A 13,786-nucleotide genomic window follows, 5' to 3' on the forward strand; every position below is an offset into this window, starting at 1 on the left:
AAGTTTTGAAAAGACGATCTCACTCTTCTGAGTTACTCTTCCTCAGTTCCCTTTCCCCTTGACAGTTATTTTCTCAAAGCCTCCTTCGTCTTCTTCTGTGCCAAATACAGACATCCCCAAACTTTCCTATGGCCTTGTTTGTCATCCAGATGTATTTCCAGATGTATCTCAACTGAAAACTTATTCAAATATTTGTCAAATATATAAGTTGCTTGTAAGTATATCACATATATACCTTGGCAACTTCCAGCCTTAATACAAAAGAATAAAAGAATAAATTTTGTTAGCTAGAGATGGAAACTTTGGTAAAGGCATGTTATTAAAAGTTATAAATGTCCTATAAGTGCGCTGCACCGTAGTTACTGTCATTGTCTTCTTCTAAAATATGGAAAAATCAAAAGAAGGCTTTGGGGACTACAGCACAGAATGTAGCTAGTAGGATATAACATCTTTGAGATTAGTAATTTTGCTGGAGCTGAAATATCTGAGCTGATAAACAAGCACAAACAGAAACTACAGAGTCCATATCATTGAAAACTGGGATGATGTCATATTTTCTAAGGGCTGGGATAAAGACAATAATTTCATCAGAATCTTGGCATCCCAGTTGGCCTCTTCAGGATGTAAATGTTCAGTGCTTAGGGATCAGGAACTTTATCTCAAGTAAAGTAGAGCATGAGATGGGCTGAATGGGACAGAAGGACAGAGAGGAACATTAAAACCACATGTGGCTAACATAGCAATGATTTGTGGGGACGTGATTTGTTACAGCAGTGGCATACTCAGATTAACATTCTCCAATCTTAGAAACAAAACAAAAATTAACGTATGTTTCTGGGGAAAATATTAGAGGTATTAACGAGAATAGTCACTGACAATTCAGATTGTACAAGAACAGGGCATAATAGCTGCTGGTCTTCCAAAGGCACCAACAGCCCTACCTTTAAAATGGTTGACAGACAAACCTGTATGGTTTGCACAATGGCCTTTAACAACAGAGGAACTGCAGGCTTTAGAACAGCTGGTACAGGAGCAACTACATGCTCAGCATATTGAAGAATCAACCAGCCCTTGAAATTCTCCTGAACTTGTTATTTAAAAAAAAAATTGGAAAATGGAGATTGGTAACAGATCTAAGATCTGTTAATAAGGTGATTCAGCCAATGGACTTTCTGCAGTTTGGCATTCCTTTGCCTTCTCTATGACCAAAGGATGGTAATAGAGAACTCTTATAGTTCTTGATTTAAAAGATTGTTTCCTTACTATACCTTTACAAGAAAAAAAAACAGAAAAAAATTGCCTTCACAATGCCTACTTATAATCTTAGCCTGCTAAGAGATATCAATGGAAGATTCACTCACAGGAATGTTAAGTAGCCCTACCCTGTCCCAGTATTCTGTAAGTCAGTCATTGGAAATGATATGTAAGTAATTTCCTGAATTTATAGTTTACCATTACATGGATGATATTTATTATCCAATTCAAATGTAGATACTTTAGAAAGAATGTTTAAAGAATTAAAGAAAATTTTGCCTTGTTGGGGATTACAAATAGCTCTTGAAAAAATACAAAGAGAAGATTATATTAATTATTTAGGTTATGAAATAGGTTTACAAAAAATTAGATCCCCAAAGTTGCAAATTAGGAGAGACTGATGGCAGACTCTTAATGGCTTCCAAAGATTGCTAGGGGACATTTACCTTCTTTGGCACACTATTGGGATAAAACCTGATGACCTGACTAATTTAAACAAAACCTTAGCTGGTGACAAGGACTTAAACAGTCCCAGGGGATTGTCAGCTGGAATAGAGAATTGGCTTTGATCGAAGAGAAATTACAGAAGGCACATGTGGATTATGTAGATCTGAGTCTTAAATGCATTTTGGTCATGTTACCTTCCTAACATTCCACTACAGGAATTTTAATGTAGAGAGAAGATATTATCTTAGAATGAATCTTTTACCACATAAACTGAGTAAAAGATTAAAAATTTATGTGAAAAGCCGGGCGGTGGTGGTGCACGCCTTTAATCCCAGCACTCAGGAGACAGAGGCAGGCAGATCTCTGGGAGTTTGAGGCCAGCCTGGTTTACAAGAGCTAGTTCTGGGACAGGTACCAAAGCTACAGAGAAACCCTGTCTCGAAAAAAAATTATGTGAAAAAGGTCTCAGTTATGTGGAAGGACACTTAAAAGAAATCCCACACTAGCTCAAAACTAAGAAATTGACAGTTATTTATTTAGGAGTAGACTCACAAATCAGAATCCTCTGCTGGAACAGAGATCTTCCTTACCTTTAGGACTCCACAGATTTCAGTGCTGTCTGCAATAGGGACCCTCCAGTTGCCCCACATGGCCTTAAAACCCAGGCTGTACTACTCTCAACCAGTTAATGTAGAGACTCTTAACTGTTTGCAAGTTCTGACAGTGACTACAAGCACTCAGCTGTAGATGGGCCGTCTGGGCCATTCTTCACCCCAAGGCTCGGGGAATAAGGTGGAAAAGGAGAAGAAAGAATGTCAAAGCCAGGGGATGGGGAGGAATGCTGCCCTCTGAACAGGACATGACTATCACAGAGCCTGTGCAGGACTTGACAAGATCAGTTCAGTTAAAATTTTCAGGATGGAGTAGGGAGGGGCTCTTAAGGGCCCCACCCCGCCCAAGGACCTACTAGTAGTTGATGGCTGACACAGGAGAAAAACTCACTTTTCTTTGAGGGGTGGCCATTGGCAGATTCCTCACACACCAATGGATAACCCAAAGTCAAGCACACAAGGACAGCACTAATTGGATACAGTGGATTTTTTTTAAAAGAGGGCTTAAGGGGAAACAGGTATTGGGGAGGTCAGACAGAGGTGGAGGAGGCAGTGGGAGGCTAGGATTAAATACACTGTATATTTCTATGAATATTTCAGAGAGTAAAAAGAAATTCAAAAAAGAACAATAAATAAACCAGCTCACATTTTTATATATCCTTTAAACCTTACTTAAATTTTAAGCTTTGTGTAATCTTTAAAGCTTGCAATTTATTGCCAGTTGTGGTGGCGCACACCAGTAGGCTTTGTTGAAGGAGGCAGAGGCAGGCGAATCAGGAGTTCGAGGCCAGCCTGAGCTATGCATTTTTCTTTTAAAAGAACAACAAACCAGGAGGTGGTCGCACACGCCTTTAATCCCAGCACTCAGGAGGCAGAGGCAGGCAGATCTTTGTGAGTCTGAGGCCAACCTGGTCTACAAGAGCTAGTTCCAGAACAGCTAGCTCCAAAGCTACAGAGACCCTGTCTCGAAAAATGAAAACAAACGAACAAATAAAAAACACAAAAGCAAAAACTTGTAATTTACATGCACTGAGGAATGTAACTGGGAAAGCCACAGGATATTACAGCTATTTTAAGGCACTTAAGCGTGGCTATTTCCAGAAGCCCACTCCATGACTTGGGGTTGTGTACAGTCCTTTTCTTGCATGTTTCTCTGTCTAAATACTTAATAAACTCACTGAACTGGTTTGAATAAGAATAGCCACCATAGGCTCGTATGTTTAAACACTTGGTTCCAGCTGGTGGAACTGTTTGGAAAGGATTAGGAAGTGTGGCCTTGTTGGAGGAGATGTGTCTGCCAGTGGGTGGGGTAGGTGGTAGGGACTGAGGGAGGATTTTGAGGTTTCAATTTTTCACTGGACGTAATGTAATCCTGATCTTCCTTCAGTTCTGTTTTGGACTGTGTCTGCTGTCACATACAGGAAGCAAGGGAAAATATCTCCCACTCAGAATTAGAAATTCCCTTGCTACTTACTCTTTTCAAGAACAAATATCAGAGCTCAGTGAGCACCTCAGTACAGACTCAGATTTTCATCTTCGCCTATGAAAGTTTAGGACTTTCATAAGAGAATATGGTTTCTATATACTGGACCATATTTGTGTGTGTGTGTGTACGCATGCGTGTGTGTGTACGCATGCGTGTGTGTGTGTGTGTGAGTTGTCCTTACTTTATTGCCTAGTTAAATGATTTTTAGTTTTCTGAGAAGTTTTGTTTTCTTTGACTGCAGACATTTAGTAAGGAAATGTCTAACCTCTTTAATCCTTACTTTGTTATAGTTCTGAACAAAACAACCACAAGACCTGGTAAAACCAAACCCAAAGTGATACCCCACGGAAATGGAGTGGGAACAGGTGATAATCACAGGTGCGTTTCTCTTTTTGTGGCATCAAAACTAAATGCTGTCTGTGGTAGTTTGAAAGAAAATGGCCCACCAACGGAGTGGCACTATTAGGAGGTGTGGCCTTGTTGGAGTAGGTGTGGTCATGTTGGAGGAAGTAGGTCACTGTGGAGGCAGGCTTTCAAGTCTTATATATGCTCAAGCCATGCCCAGTGAGACAGAGCTCTTCCTGTTGCTTATGGGATCAAGATGCAAGAACTCTCAGCTCCTTCTTCAGTCTCACAGGCAAGGCTGGCACAGGAGTATTTTTTAAGTCAGTTCTATAAGTATAAACCCAACCACATTGGATTCTGAGGTTTCTTTATGAGCATTGGTGAGTTGGAAATTGTCTTTTTAACCACAAAATGTACCCATGAAAACTGGCAGGAGGTATTGCTTCATCAGGCAGCCAGTGCAGGATGAATGCCATGGATAATTATGACAAAACCAAAATCCACAGTCCAGTGCCAGCTCTAGAGAGAAAAATACAACCAACGAATGTTGGATTTTTAGTATTTTTATGTCTGGGTAGTAGAAAACAATTAAAATGGACACAAATGCACTGGTGCTTATATAAGAAGTGCACATTTCTTTGACAGCTCCACCCAGTGCCCTTGACAAAGAACATTTAGCAAATTTTTACTATACAGTTATTCCTATTGATTGTCTGTGCTCCTAGGAACCAAAAAAGCACCTAAGCCGTCAAGTACTGGCAGAAATATGTCAGTGGACTCACATGCCACAGAAAAATCAAGTAAGGAGTAATGTGGCCCCTCCGGCCCCTCAGCTCTGAAGTTGGCCCAGTGATAGCAATGGTGGATGATGCACAACACCTGCATGGCTCTGTGTGCGAATCAAATTAGCAGAAGATGCAAGTTGCTAGAGAAACATTCCGAAAGACCATCTTCGGGAAAAGAGAGCACAAATTCAATTCTTCTCAAACCCTTTGTGGGGGTGAGATATTAATTTAGTGGTTGCTTCCTGTATTATCCTGAAGAATCACCACGGACAAGTGGTACAGGGCCACTGGGTTTCAGATTTTTCTCAAGTTTTTCTCTTATGCAATTTCTTTATATTTTGGCTTGAAATGATTTTCATTCCTATTTTAAGAGTATGTTATATGTAATAGCCATATTAATCTCATACTCCAGTCTCTGTTGTATAAAAGGGTTGCCATGAGGGCTGCTCCCACACATCAGTGTTTATATTGCCATCCTCACCCGAGCAAGCTCATGGGCAAGCTCTCCTCCCCATCTCCTATCTTTCTCTAGCTCTTTCTTCTTTGTCTCTCCTTCTGGTAGCCTTGAAAATACTTAAAGCAAAAAAGTATTTTTCTGGGTGGAGAATTCTTCTTGATTATTTTTAAATCAACATAATACTACAAAGAAAGAAACACATTTTTTTTTTAACTGTAACAGGGCTAACGTTTGAGCTAAGGTGAGCTGCTTCAGACATGTTTAGCTTTTCCAAACACCCTGCAAAGTAGACTTCATTACACAAACTATAAAAAGCCTGCTACTTTCCTTTGCCAATTAGGCAGACAAGATATAAAATTGTACAGTTTCTTGGGATGGTAGCCCTGTAGCAAAGGTTGTGGGTGGGAGAGCAAAGTGATTGGTAAAATTGATTCCTAGTAATTCATTTCCTCTGTGGGTTTGCTCTCCGGTCTGAGCCGTGAAGTCTTTCCTGAGCCTGAAGGGACTCCTTCTTTTTGTTCTGACGACTGGTGCTGATGATTGGTCAGCCTTTCGTCTGCCATGCACCAATCATTGGTTCTGTCTCAGGATTAAGGCCACGCCATTCCACAACAGCTGAGATGCGTCTGTCCTGTATTCTACACAGTTGGTATCCTCTTTTCTGTGAAGCTGAAAGTAGAGGAGACTTCACTGGCCACCCTCCTGAGGGAACATGACAACACGCAGGCTGCTCCTGCAGTTGCTGCTAAACTTTTCAACATCAGGTGAAAACCATCAGCCAGGTCTCACAGGAGCCTCAGACCTCAGGAACCAGCAGGCTTCAGCCCGCTGAAGCATCTAGCTGCATGGATTAGAGTTTTCCCCTCTCTGTTTCTCCAGAATGCAGATGGTTGCAGGATGTCTTCTCTCATCCGTTTTTAAAATGTGACCGATTCGCAGTTTTAAATAAAATGGCATGCTACCTTCATATATTCTCATTTTAAGAAGCTGTCCTTGATTTTAGCTTTATCAAATCTGATTAATCAATAAAAATTCAATTAAAGCTGCTTCCAAAAAAAATTGATTCCTAGTCAACTTTAAAGTACTTTAAACTCTAAGTAATGGCTAACCCTGCACCCACTCCTCTCTAATCATGATGTATACATGATTAAAAGTCTTTAGTGGATACAGATTTATCACCATCAGAAACAGACCCTTGTTTGTTTTGTTATGTGATACAGGAGCTTCCTTTGTGGCTGGCTTCCAACTCCACATTAGCGCCACTGGTCAAGAAGGGGTTTTGGCTAACTTCAAGCTGAGTTTGAGGTTTTACAGGTATAGACAGCATTTATTCTGTGTTATAAATACTCCTAGGATGGCGGTGACATTCCAGGGCAGTAAAGAGACACTTGCTAGGAAGTTAGAAAAACAACAAAGCAAAACAACAACAACAACAACAAAATTCCTCATTAAACCCTGCTTGTAGGCAAAATCATTTGTTTTGCCCATTTCATTGTTTGGAGACAGGATTTCACCTGCACTCCATGCTGACCTCGAATCACCTGTGCTGCCCAGGTTGACCTTGAGCTCAATAATAATATTATTGCCTCAGCCTTCACAAATGAGGCGGCACCTCATTTTTGCTCCTAAAATTTAGCAGCAGTTTTGATATCTCAGACCAATAGGGTAAGAACAATATTTAGCATATTTAGCAATTTACTTCATGAACTTTCGAGTATTAACCAAAAACTTTGCCAACAAATCTTAGAACAAAGTGGGTGGCGCAGCACGCGAGGGGCGTCTAAGGAGGCACGAGACAGGGTGGCCCGGCCCACCTCTCTCAGAATTGGCGGGAGGTTGCGCGGGCTCCGCCCCTGTCAGGCGGTGGCTCATACTTGGGCAGGGCTGTCCGGGGCGGTGGAGAGGGTGGAGCGAGGCGAGGGAGCGCACTCCTCGTCTCAGGATTGGCCAAGGCTGAGAAGCTCCGCCCATGTTGGGCGGTGGCTCGCACTTGGGCGGGAGAGAGGCGGAGCGGCCCGCGCATCCTCCCGCCCACCTTCATCAGGATTGGTCGAGGCTCAGAGGGCCCCGCCCCCTAGGGCGGAGCCGGGGCTGCAGCCAGGAGGCGTGTGGGGCGGGCGGGGCAGTCTGTGGTTGCTGTGCCTGTGGCTGGGTCTGTTCGCTGGACGCCGGCCAGGGATGCTTCCGCCGGACCGCTGTGCGGGTCTTGGGCTGTGGCGGAGGGATGGCGAATGTGCAGGTGGCCGTGAGGGTCCGGCCTCTCAGCAAGCGGTGAGTCTGGCAGGAGGGGGCGCCTGAGGCGTCAAGTGAACTGAGAGGAGAGCGAAATACCCGCCTTTCTCTCGGTGGACTGGCCTGGAGAAAAAGCAGACTCACAGTGCCCTGAGGGCTCAGGGTCCTGAAGCCATGAAGGCCCGGAGGGACAGGGCTTCAAGTCGAGCTTTCCCGTCACGTACTAGGAGATAGCGGTTCCTGTTTGCCTCCAGAGGTCGCTGCCCTGTCTACACGTCCCTGGCATCTTGCCAATAAGAGTTTCTAGGGATCCTGGCTCGGGTCTTGGTGCACTTAGTAGGGCCTTTCTCGTGCATCATGGCGTGAGGAGGTGCAAAGAGGTGGGCAGTCTCCACTCCTCATGGTGACCCAGGAGGACCCGAGAGGACTGGAGGGTGTGTTCATATACATATACATGGGATTCCTCTGTGGGGACTTAGGAAAAAGGATTGTCGGGATATGGGAGGGAAATTGAGGCCCAGAGAGAGAATGTGATTTCAATCTGTGCTCAACAGCTGACGTGATTTAAGAACAGAACTGTGACATGGGAAGGGGAAGTTGCTCCTTAGTGCCAGTTCCTTGTGCCTGCGCCTCATTCCACACCTCTCAGCCCTTGAGGCAACCATTGTGGAACTGAACATTTCATCCTCTCCCACTAGGGAAGTCAGAGAAGGCTTTGCACAAGGGTTGATGTCTGAACTGTTCTGAAAGATCTTTGAGTTTTTTGACAGGAGGGGAAAGTGCAGAGCTCTCTAAAGAGCGAGCAGGAAGAGAAAGTAAATTTAGGCTGTTAGGGTGTAGATGGGAGCCTTGGACACGTGCGTGGATAGACTCAGGGAGTGATGGGCGAGAAAATTGGCAGAGTGTGGTTCTATACCAGATGACATATCTTGGGATTTATTGTAGAAAAAAATCTTCAATGTCCAGTACACAGAGGTCAAGAAAGGCTTTGTCTCCTATGACAGAAATAGTATCATGGGGTGTTAGTTTTGTCCTTGTAGAGGTCATTTGCTTTGAAAAGTTTTGACAGAATGAGAACCATGAGATAGGAGGAAGACATAAGAAGATATACCCATGCCAGTGTTGTTGGCAAATGCCTTTAATTCCAGCACTCAGGAGGCAGAGGCAGGTGAACCACTCTGTGTTGAAGGCCAGTTCGGTCTGTCAGCCTAAGTTCCAGGACAGCCAGGACAATTGGTTTTTAAACATCTGGGTTTGCATAACTACACGCGGTGACTCAGGGTTGGAGGCTTCCAGGGAGCAGCTATCCAGGAGGAGGTAACTGCTGGTAGATTTCATTCTTTCTAAACTAATTTTTAGGGTTCTTAGGATAGCAGTATTGACCACTCTTAACTTTTTAGTTCCTTGGAAACCAGGAGTTTCAAATAGCATGGATTAGATTAAGAAAAGGATGTTGAAACCCTTTGTTACTTGCAGTCGTTGCCGAGAATAACATATCTCATCCAACAAAAATGAAAAACAATCAGGGAACTTATTTACTTTCAGCTCCAGTGAAGAGGCTTGAAAGTAAGTGGTAGATTAGATCATCAAGCCTCCTGGTCTCCAGGTGTGAGCTGATTTTTAGCAGGCTGCAGATCCACAGTCACTGATTCAGGAGTAGTTTTGTAAAAAATTAGTGTGATCTCAGCTAAGACGTTTAGACTAGACCATTTTCCAATTCCCACAGAATTCTGCAGAGATGGTGGTGGTACCCACTGCTTATTGACGCTGTTTTGCATATGGAGAGTCTGATGACTGTGTCGTTTGTCCCAACTTACAGATAAGTTATCAGGACTGACAACTGTGCTTGAGAAGGAACCATTAAAGTCATCTAGCCCAAGCTTACATTGTTTTTCTCCAAATGAGAACATGGTCTTGCTTAAGTTCTAGAAGCAGGATTTGATTCACTAAACCACACTGCTTCTTCCCAAGATGCTCAAAATTGTTCCTGTGTTCTATAGGACTTGAGAAAATGCTGGATGAAATAACACAGAAGTGATTTTGGAGTCCTCCCCTTGACCTCAGATGTTTCCCATAATCAGAAATTCTGTTTGTTGGTTAGAGATGCTGCCCTTGCCTGTCCAGAGTCATTCGCCACTGGAGAAAACACCTGCCCCACTGAGCTCTGCCCCACTGCCCTCTACTTTCACCTGGTACCTTAATTTGTTCCACTTTTTGGTTTTTGCTTTTGATCTATAAAATAGACTAAAATGATAATCACGTCAATCTTCTTTTCTCTTTTTTTCTGAGACAGGGTTTTTCTCTGTAGCCCTGGCTGTCCTGGAATTCCCTTTGTAGACCACGCTGGTGGCAAACTCACAAAGATCTGCCTACCTCTGCCCCTGAGTGCTGGGGTTAAAAGTGTATCCCACACCACCTGTCTCCATGTCAGTCTTTTTATGAAACATTTTATTAGCATGTCTTAGTTGTACAAAATAATGGGCTTTATTATGACATTTGCACATATGTAGATAATGAACTTTGATCATATCACCTGTTACCATTTCATGTCTAATCAGGTGTTAGTCATATCATTTTTAGTGATCGTTTTTGTTCTTCTGGCCTCTTTTCATTTGTTTCTTTTTTGAGTTTTTTTTTTTTGCAGGGTAAGGTTGAATGTTTATTCAGGGGGTTATGGAGGAGGAAGGGTGAAGGGGGCACAGAGAGAGAGGGAGAGAGAGAGAGAGAGAGAGAAGAAGAAGAAGAAGAAGAAGAAGGAGGAGGAGGAAGAGGAGGAGGAGGAGAAAGAGAAAGAGAAGGGGGGAAGCAGAGAAGTGGGGAGAGAGGCAGAAGTGAAGCTGCCTCTCCGAGAGGAAGATGGAAAAGAGAGCAAGCTCAGGCTGGATGAGTTTTAAAAAAGGAATAAGTACAAATGTATAGCTTGGTTAAATTCCCCTCTAGAACAGTGGTTTTCAAATTACAGCACATGTAAAATCCCTGCCCCCCAGAAGCTGGTTTATCATCTGCTCTACTCCTCTAAACATTTGAATTAACTCAGCCTTCTTGTATTCTTCTTAATTCTGATGTAGGCAGCCTGTAGACTTACTTCTATTCAAAGTCTTTGATGCTAAAGATGGATTCTGCTGATGGGCTCTGGCAGCTAGTAATAGTGACTGCTTTGCCTTGCTTAGGGCTTTTCCTTAGTAGGACTGGTTTGAACCATTTGAAGCCAGCTTCTTTTTGTTGTTGTTGTTGTTTTTGGTTTTTGTTTGTTTTCTGAGACAGGGTTTCTCTGTGTAGCCCTGGCTATCCTGGAACACTCTCTGTAGACCAGGCTGGTCTTGAACTCAGAAATCTACCTGCCTCTGCCTCCTGAGTGCTAGGATTAAAGGTATGTGCTACCCAGCTGAAGCCAGCTTCTTCCTTGAGATTGATGTCCTTTCTGCCCTCTTAAAATTTAATGCCAACATGTCTGTAGGTGAGCAGAGGAGGTAGGAAAATTTTACCTACTTGTGGACTGATGATCCTGGGAGTTGGGAATATCTCTGTACTTGGGTGTGTGTGACTGGGTGATAAAGCACTTGCCTAGATGTATAAGACAATGGGTTTGATCGCCTCCACCACAAAAGAATACCTCTCTCATGTACTGTCTTCTGTATAGTGGACAAGAAAGTACAGTAAAGCCTTAAGGGGAAAGAAACAACAGAAACTTAAGTTCAGCTAACAAAGATGCTACTTAGCTAGTTATTTTTTGTTTGTTTTGTCTTGTTTTTTGTTTTTTCAAGACAGGGTTTTTCTGTATTGCCCTGGCTGTCCTGGAACTAACTCTGTAGCCCAGGCTGGCCCTCAATTCACAGAGATCCACCTGCTTCTGCCTCTGAAGTGCCGGGATTAAAGCATGTGTCACCACTGCCCAGATAGAGCGAAGTTTTATCTAGGACTTTATTCCAGATACACCAAGTGCCTTCAGTTGATGAGCCATCTTGTCCTAGCCAGAGGTTTTTGTTATGAAAAGAGTGGGCTTCAGATGCGTGGATCACCATAATAAGCCTATTAAATAAGCTTATTAAAATGAGTAAGTTTAAATCCCCAGCACTGCAAGAAGTTGTTTATAGTGAATGTAAAGGTGGGCTAGTTGCTAGCAGTGTTACCACGTACGGACAGTGTAGGAGGATTTCTAAGTACCTTGGCTTTCTCCGACTTCAGAAGTTTGCCCGACATCTCAGCAGAGAGGACTGCAGTGTTCTCATCAGTACTTTGTACAGTGGTTCAGAGATGGTGAGAAATTGTGTCTTGCACTGGACCAAAGATATTTTCCAAGCCTTATTTTAAAGCTATAGTTAAGGATCAGACAGATCTGGACTTAAATCTCAGTTACTGGTCCTGGCTGGGTGGCCTTGGATGAGTTATGCAATTTCTCTAGGCTTTAAAATTCTGTCAGAATGAAGACATGCTATGAAGTGGTATCAGGAGAGTAGGGTGGGTAGGGAAATTACAGTGTCCATACACAATATGGTGCTTTATACATTATCACCGAAATAAATGGTGGTGACAGTTAGTGCTTCCGGAGTCAAAGTGTCTGATCAGGAAAGTGTGCCCTCAAGGGAGTCTTCACGTGCTTTTGGCTATTTATGGAGACAGGCATTGCACTTCCTGGAACAGGGACAGGAGTGAGAAAACTAATTTCTTTTTGTCTTTTCTGTTTTTGTTTCTGATGTGTGTGTGTGTGTGTGTGTGTGTGTGTGTGTGTGTGTGTGTGTGTGTGTGTGTTAAGTGGGCACCAGATGTGGTGGCACATGTCTGTAATTCTAGCATTTAGGAAGAAGAGACAGGAGGATCAGAAGCTCAGTCATTTTTGGCTAGAGAGTAGATTTAAGCAGCCTGGGCTACCTAAGATTCTGTCTCAGAAAAGAAAACAAAAAGTATTTCTTCTCATTGGAATTCTGTTCTCATTTCTTAGCGAGGCCAAAGAAGGGGGAAGAATTATTGTGGAAGTTGAGGACAAAGTGGCAAAAATCAGGAATTTGAAGGTAAGCCTGAAATTGTGTTTGTTTTCTTAGGTACGAATCTATAATTAAAGGTGACTCTGGGGTGAATATGTTTAATATATTAGAGAGCAGGAGATGTAAGGATTGTGGGGAAAGCTTAGACCAATCATAAAGTAAATAAACAACAAAAGAATTATGCTTAGAGTCCAGAAAATGTGGCGTTGTAGTCCATGCTGTTAAATAGAATAGTGCAGCTGTTTTGGAAACTGATAGGAGCTGCTTTGAAACCAAATCCAGACTATGTAATTAGTCTAACTCATGCTGGGGGCAATTTATATGCCTATGTAACTCACCTGGCCACCAGTTAAACTTTATCCTGAGCCCCTCAACTGATAATACTTTATCCAGGTCATTATTAGGAATTTTAGTATTTGTCTGATAATGCAGGGATTGTGTTGGCCATAATACGGTCCAGATGTCAGACATCACCCTGCAGATCACAGAAGGGAGTTGGTCACTAGCCCGAGTCTTGTTCAGATTTCTTTTTCCATAACCCTGCTTAAATTTGGAGCTCAACTGGGCAGACACGGGGAACTTCCTTCCCTGCTCCTCACCCTGCCCTCCAGAGTCAACTTCCTCCATCCTTCCTGATGCAGAAGATGAGCTGGTTCTTCTTTTGTGGACCTTGAGCAATGGAAAGAAGCCAGGGAGGTGATCACGTGATCGATGCTGTAGTTAGCTTGTGATGCAATGCCAGCCTTTCCAAGAGCTGAGGAAGCTGAGGCAGAGTGAAGTCTAAGTCCCAGCCCTCAGAGCTCTGGTTCTCCCCCCCCCCCCCCCCCGTTACTTCCCTGCTGTGACTTGTTTCCTCTTGTCTTTAGCTCCTGTTAAAGGAGGGGTCCTGTGAAAGTTTAAGCAGGAGCTCCTGGAGAACAAAGGGCCTTCCATCCCATGCCTTCTCTCTTACCGCCCTTGCTAGTCACTTCAACTGTTTTGTTGTAAGATCTCACACTCTTGGGTCTAGAGAATAAAGTATGTCCAAGAGGAAAATTTAAAAGCAAATTTAAAAAATATTATTTTATGTGTATGTGTGTTGTGCCTGCATATATGTCTATGTACCACATAGGTACCTAGTGGCCTAGGGGGCCAGAAGAGGGTATCAGATCCCCCAGGCCTGGAGATACAGATGGTTAAGACCCACC

The 13,786-nt window shown here is 43.2% G+C and overlaps 1 protein-coding gene across 1 annotated transcript in view; it reads left to right on the forward strand.

The window, feature by feature from the left end:
* Positions 1–7,527: 7,527 nt before the first annotated feature.
* Stard9 (StAR related lipid transfer domain containing 9) overlaps positions 7,528–13,786 on the forward strand; it is an 83,396-nt gene continuing 77,137 nt past the window's right edge. The window contains exons 1-2 of the mRNA XM_075961898.1: positions 7,528–7,656; positions 12,557–12,626. Of these exons, the coding sequence (XP_075818013.1) occupies positions 7,610–7,656; positions 12,557–12,626 (117 nt within the window). The 5' untranslated portion in view covers positions 7,528–7,609. The remainder of the gene's footprint in view (positions 7,657–12,556; positions 12,627–13,786) is intronic.

This window comes from Microtus pennsylvanicus, chromosome 2 (genome assembly GCF_037038515.1).
Source record: "Microtus pennsylvanicus isolate mMicPen1 chromosome 2, mMicPen1.hap1, whole genome shotgun sequence".
In the NCBI taxonomy this organism is placed as follows: Eukaryota; Metazoa; Chordata; class Mammalia; order Rodentia; family Cricetidae; genus Microtus; species Microtus pennsylvanicus.